The sequence below is a fragment of the Echinops telfairi genome, unplaced genomic scaffold, assembly GCF_000313985.2.
Source record: "Echinops telfairi isolate 266 unplaced genomic scaffold, ASM31398v2 ScPeMD7_7467;HRSCAF=8505_1, whole genome shotgun sequence".
Lineage (NCBI taxonomy): Eukaryota > Metazoa > Chordata > Mammalia > Afrosoricida > Tenrecidae > Echinops > Echinops telfairi.
This window is the reverse complement of record NW_022111368.1, coordinates 24,069,705-24,076,110: the sequence shown is the minus strand read 5'-3', so window position 1 is coordinate 24,076,110 and position 6,406 is coordinate 24,069,705. Positions and strand designations below refer to the sequence as shown.

Below are 6,406 nucleotides of genomic sequence, written 5' to 3'. Positions count from 1 at the left end.
ACTGGGTGGGCAGTGGATCCCACAGTGCTACTTGGGGCTCCAGGGCTCCAGTCTCCTGCCACAGGGCTCCCATCCCAGACACAGCCTGCCTCTCTCGTCACCCCAGTCTCTGCTCCACTTGTGCGCACTGTGAAGTAGTTTGTGCCGCTGTTTCACGACCCGGGACTGGGGTTCCCCAAGAGACCAGCAGGAGGAAGGCTTGAAGCGGTCCTGGACATTCAATTCCCGCTCTCTGCCTTGAGGCAGAAATAGAAAGCTCCCACAGAGGGCTTTTCGATAGCGCTGCTGGTTGAATTTGCCTGCAGTTCACGAAGACAGCTCGGGACTGGGAAACACTTGCCGGGTTAGCCGATCTGCCCCCAAGGGCCCTTCCCCCTGTAGTCCCTGTCACCAGTAGTAACAGTTCTCGCTCCAACAGCGAGTGGTTTCTGAGAGCCAGGGCCTGTATGCGAGGGACCTCACCTCATCTGCTAAGAACCTGAAACCAGTGGGAGACCGAGGGGTATAGAGGTCACTCGAGGAGCCCTGGTGGCCCACCAGTGAAGCGCTCAGCTGTGAACCAAAAGGTGAATGGTCTGAGCCCAGCCAGCAGCTCTGCAGGTCACCTCCATGAAGAGTCCAGCTGGGAAAACCCTGCCACACGGGACACACTGGATGTCCCACCGCAACAGCAGGGGGCACCGACCCCGACAGAGCCTTCCTCGGACTACCCCACTCTTCAGAGTCCTCCGGGGCCACGCTGACTGGGCCCCCCGCCCACCACAGCCTCAGGGACAGCGTCTCGTTGCCATCGGGGGCCCTCCCCACCTCCCAGAACTGTCTGTAAAGCTCTTTTTGAAATCCTCATTTACACAAGGCTTGTGGGTTTGGGAAAAGTGGAAGCAAGGATTCCAGAGATGCTGGAAAGGCTATGAACTAGGCAAAGAAGGAAATGCTAGATCCTGGGAGCACCAACTGCACATCTGGTCAACCTGATGGTTTATACCCTCAACCTGTCCCCTCTTCCAGATGTGCTCTAAGAGCCCCCCCGCGCCCCACCCCAAACACACCATCTGACCCCTCCAGAGGACGTGTAGACTCCTCAGCGCCTGTTGTCAATGACCCCATCTAGAGCCCTAGGAACAGGGGTGAGGATGGCACAGGACGGGGCAGTGTGTCCTCCTGTTGTCCGCAGGGTCACACTGTGGATCAGAACCGACCCACAGGTGCCTAACAACAACAGAGAAATTGCATCTCTAGAAATAAAAGTGTCACGTCAAATAGGCCCTCTCTATGTTCCTCACGGAAGCTCTTTTCCACAGTGGAACACAGCCACTCCTGGCCATCACCTCCCAGGACTCCTCCATGGCCTTCTTCCAAGCCACTTCCGTGGAGTCGAAGGGTCGATGGGCTCAGCTGCTAAGTGAAGGGTGGGGCTTCTGGCCCGTGCAGCGGCACCTCCAGAGAACGGTCCGGCTGTCTACATCTGAAACATTAGCCCTGGACAACTGTGGGAGTGCCGACCTGCTCTGAGCACACAGGGCATCTTGTGTCAACTCAGTGGCAGCTGGTCCAGGCCCCGGCCACCCAATCCCTGACTGATGGGCCCTTATCAACACTTCTCACCTTCTTGTCTACTCTCCGCTTCCCCCACAAACAGGTATCAGCAGAGCCAGGCAGTGTTTCAAAGCTCTGAAGTGCACACCTCCCACAGCAGCGCCTCAACCCCTATCCTGCTGATGGGCCAAGCAGTGCTTCACCCCAGCCTGTCCACCTCCCAGCCATCGCCCCTGCAGTCCACGCAGGCCCAGCAGCAGCCCCCACAACACTACCTACAGGTAGGAGTGGGGGCCATGGGACCTGGGGCAGAGGGCGGCCAGGGCCAGCTCTGCGATCCCAAAGCAGGAACCTCTTACTTGGTGGCTTCAGGGTGGGCCTAGTCCCCGGTGCAGTTGAGATTCAGAAAGACTGTATTGGACTGTTTTATGATTTTGTTTTAAGTGTAGTGACTAAATATAAATAGAGAGCGAGCCAGAGAGCACTGGTGACATCGCCTTTTTAGCATCGAGCTACTAACCACCAGGTCGGCAGTTTAAACCCACCAGCCTCTCAGAAGGAGAAAGAGGAGGCTTTCTGTTCCGGTCATGTTGTGCAGCCTGGGAAACCGCCATCCCTACCCTCAACTCCCAAACCACCTTCTTCGTTCCAGGTACAGACACCAACCTCTTTGCACGGTGAGCAGCAGGACTCGCTGCTACTCCCTGCCTACTCGCAACACCAAGGGACCATGGGCTACCCTGCGCCGCCCCCGCCCCAGCCCCAGCCCCCACCCCCTCCGCGGAGGGTCGGTGGTCTGTCGGAGTCATCAGCCCTGCAGCAGCCCCCACGGTAGTGCCCCTCGGTCCTGGGTCGCAATCAGCTTTAACCAATGGGCGAAGAGGACATGGCCACGGGTGTGAGGAGTTGAAGCAACACCCTGGGCTTTTGCACACACCGGGCTCCCAGTTCAGAATTCCTGGAAGGGCACCGGCTCCCGGGCTGCAGCTGGCACCGTGGGAAGAGACTGGGGCTGCTGCCTCCACAGCTCTAAGAGCAATCTACAGCCATAGCCATCCCTGGGCATGAACCGGGGGCCCCACGGAAGCGCTGTTACTCAGCTGACCTTGGCTGTGTCCTCCGAGAGTGCCCGGTTGCCCCAGCCGGCTATGGCCCGTCCACAGGAGCTGGGCAGCCTGCCCTCTCCTGAACGCCTTTCCTTTGTGTTTGCAGAGCACCGGCTCAGCGATGAGTGGAAGAGAGAGAATAGAGAGATTATTTTTCATTATTTTTCGATTGTTCTATTGTGTTTTAATTTGCACAGCTGCACAGAGGAAATAACTTTAGGCACTTTCTGTCTTGGAAAATAGTACAAAGCTAGGCCCCCAGTCAGAGCCAGCAAAGCTGGCCCTCCTCCGTCACGCTGCAGGCCTGTGCCCTCTGGCCCAGCCCTGGGTGCTGGTAACCCCACAGCTGTTCTGGTGGCAATTTGTTTCACCAAAGGTCACACTGGACTGGTCCCTGTTTACTTCCATACTCGTCACTTCGAAGGTGGGCACAAAGGCAAGCACAATCACGGAACTGAGTTTGTAGGATGTGGTTGAGGATATGCAGTTGGGGAGCTCTCATAAGCCAGCCAGGCCTGTGGGGCCCCAGGCCCTGAGGAAACCCCACCACAGTCGGCCCTTTGAGTGAGAATGCTGCATCTTTCTACATATCTTTCATGATTACACCGAGGCTTGGATTTCCCTTTGAGACATGCACTTTGCTTTATTTTTTTGTATGGTTTGTCATGTTGAGATGTTTCTAAAGAGAAGACATTATGTATTATAACACGAAGTGTAGTGAATTGTACAGCTGTTGTAATAATGACCTATTTCTATATAAAAATAAAATTGTATGGATTACGTGTAAATTATTTTGTATCGGAGGCACCAGTCCTTTCCAAAATATGAAAGTATAAAAGTTTCCTTGTGTTTTTTTTCTGTGAGTGGACATTTTGTAATAAATTAACAAATTTGTACGATTTCCTCTGGCGGCCATTTCCGTTCCCTTCTTTTCTCTGCATGCATGCGTCTCGTCTCGCCATCCGTAGCACACACTTTGGACTTCAAGGGGTTTCCCAGGAGAACCAGCGGGGTGGGGAAAGTAGAAGCATGAGGCGAGTACGTCGGGCAGTGCTGGGAAGTCCTCTGTGCTGCCACATACGCTTCAGCCTATTGGATTTCATGTTTGTGTCTTCAAAGTGTTCAAGAGTTCGCCAAAGGAAAACAGCCGGTTGGAAAGCTCAAAGAGAAGGAAAGTTTCTGTGGGACTAGGAGGACAGTTTAACCTGGGGGAACATACAGTGGAAGCCGTTTATTCACTGGCTGTTCCCAAGAGGGCTTCATTTACAGGGGTTTGTAAAGGCAAAAGCCACAAATGAGAGAGAGAGAGAGAGAGGTGGAAGGGACCGTGACTGGTTGGCATTTTACACAAAGCTTGCAAAGAGTTCTTCGTGGTAACTGGAAAGTCAGATTGCAGGCGCTAGACTTTGATACCCTCAGGTTCCTACAATGTGAAAAAATAATAATCCTTACAGGACCTGAAGGTACCCACCTGCCTGTCTTGCTCCTGCTCATGCATCTCTGACTCCTGCAGGCATGGTTTAGTCAAGGTGGAGTCAGGCCAGCACTGCAGCTAACAGCCTCAGTCACGTCGCACGCACTGCCATCGAGTTGGTGCAGACTCACAGCGACCCCCTAGGTCAGGGTGGGTTTCTGAGGCTGAAACCTTTTACAGGAGTAGAAAGCTTTCTTGCAAGGGACGGCTGGCAGTTTTGAACTGCTGGCCTTTCAGTTAGCAGCCCAACTCGTAACCACTGCATCACCAGGGCTCCTTCAGTCCGGTCAGTGCCTTAGATTATTTAGAGTGTTCGTGTCGCTTTCTCCTTTTGCTTAAGGATATCCATAGAAACTCATTGATCAGTATTGTTCTAGTAAGAGTGCCTTCTTTCGTATAGACTTCCTTGCCCTGCAGTTTTGGATGACCGCCGCTTTGGAATAGGCTTCTAAGACCTAGACATAATCATTAAGGAATAGCTGCCCACCTTCAGTTTTATCTCCACCACGCTGTAGTTCGGACGTCTGCTTCTGTGATCTGGGATTCTAATGAGGGAATGACTACAGCAAAGTCAACTTTGAAGGAACAGCTTGATAGGAAGAAGGCATCTAACAGGTATAAGGTAAAGCTTTCCGAATGGATAATCCTTTTCAAATGCATAATGTTTTATAGAGCAAGGGGAGTTGCTTGCTGAGATAGGCATTTCATGAGACACTTGTCAAGGTCAAGGCTAATTATAACAGTAACCAGAGTGGTTAATTCAGTCAGTAGTATAGAACACATCCAAGAACCAATGCCACCAGGCAACTTGCTAAACATCCAAAGAAAAATACATAATAGGTTGGACATTGGGTTGCTAAGAACAAGGTCAGCAGTTTGATACCACCAGTTGCTCCATGTGATAGGTAGGTTTATTGTGCCAACCTGGCCAATAGGAACATGTGAGATTAATAAGGTCGCGGTTTGATTGGAGGGCAAAGAGATAAGTGGCTCAGCAAGCCCTGCCTCTCTCTCTCTAGCTCTCTGGTAATCAGACTAGTGTGTGGCTGCTAGTTCTCTGTCTCAACTTGTGAGCTACACTACCTGTGGGACTGCCAACCCATGGATTGTGTTGCTACAGCTTGAGGTTCCTTCGAGACCTACTTCGCCACACTGCTGGTGTATCATCGATTGAGCTTGGGACTGTATGATCCTGTCATCTTGCTGACTGTTGGTGACCCATCTGCTGTTTGCTGCCTGTGGCCAGACTGCCTGCATTACCCTTTGGAAGACTCAGCTGTCTGCTTCCTTGACCTTGGACCCCGTGGCCCTCATGAGTTAAAGGACTTCCAGTATATTAACTGTTCCAAGGAAGTGAGTTGAACTGAGTCCTCTGTACTGCTATGTGGACTAATTGGCTGTTATATTCCTTTGTGCTGTATGTATCTATCCATATATATATAGATATAGATGTAGATGTATGTTCGTAAGTATCCTGGTTTTTTTTCTCTGTCTAACACACTAATAAGCAAAAGGTGAAGCTTTCTACTCGCGTTACAGTTTATATCCCTGGAAACCCAATGGGGTAGTTTACGCTGTCCTTTAGGATCCTATGGACTGGAATTGACTTGATGGCCATGACTTTGAGGGCCTTTTTGGATGTAACCGAGTAACTTTCTGATGGGTAATATCTGCTCTATGTCTTTTGTTTACCTAAGCAAAGCAGGTGGTGTTAACAACTGCATAAATCCCTTCTTGTTGGGCTAAAAGAAGAGAAGTCTAGCCTCCAAAACAACTTTGAAGATATCTGGGATTTCTTGGACCTATGACTGACTAATTAGCCCTGGTGGTATAGTGGGCTATGAATTGAGCTGCTAACCACAAGGTCAGTGGTTTGAACTTACCAGTCGTTCTGGAAAGAAAGATGAGGCTATCTACTACTTTAAATATTTAAGGGCTCAGAAACCTAGAGGGGGCAGTTTTAACCCATCTGTTAGAGTCACTATGAGTCAGAATCAACTCGATAGAAGAGAGAGGAGGAGGAGGAGAAGGAGGATTTACTACTTAGTACTTGAATAAGAATTTCAGTAGTCTGCATAAAAAGTTCTTGTCAGTCAATATACCTAAGCTGATAAAATAAGATCATTTCGTGTGGTGAAGAAGGCTGATGGTGCCCGGCTATCGAGACCTGTAGCATCTGGGGACTTAAAGTCTTGAAAGTAAACAAGCGGCCATCTAGCCCAGAAGCAACAAAGCCCACATGGAAGCAGCACACCAACATGTGTGATCATGAAGGGCCAAAGGGACCAGG

The 6,406-nt window shown here is 50.9% G+C and overlaps 1 protein-coding gene across 1 annotated transcript in view; it reads left to right on the top strand.

Moving 5' to 3' along the window:
• Positions 1-3,550, top strand: part of NPAS2 (neuronal PAS domain protein 2) — a 103,156-nt gene extending 99,606 nt beyond the window's left edge. The window contains 2 exon segments of the mRNA XM_045283824.1: positions 1,556-1,817; positions 2,189-3,550. Coding sequence (XP_045139759.1) covers positions 1,556-1,817; positions 2,189-2,371 — 445 coding nt within the window. The 3' untranslated portion in view covers positions 2,372-3,550.
• Positions 3,551-6,406: the final 2,856 nt, after the last annotated feature.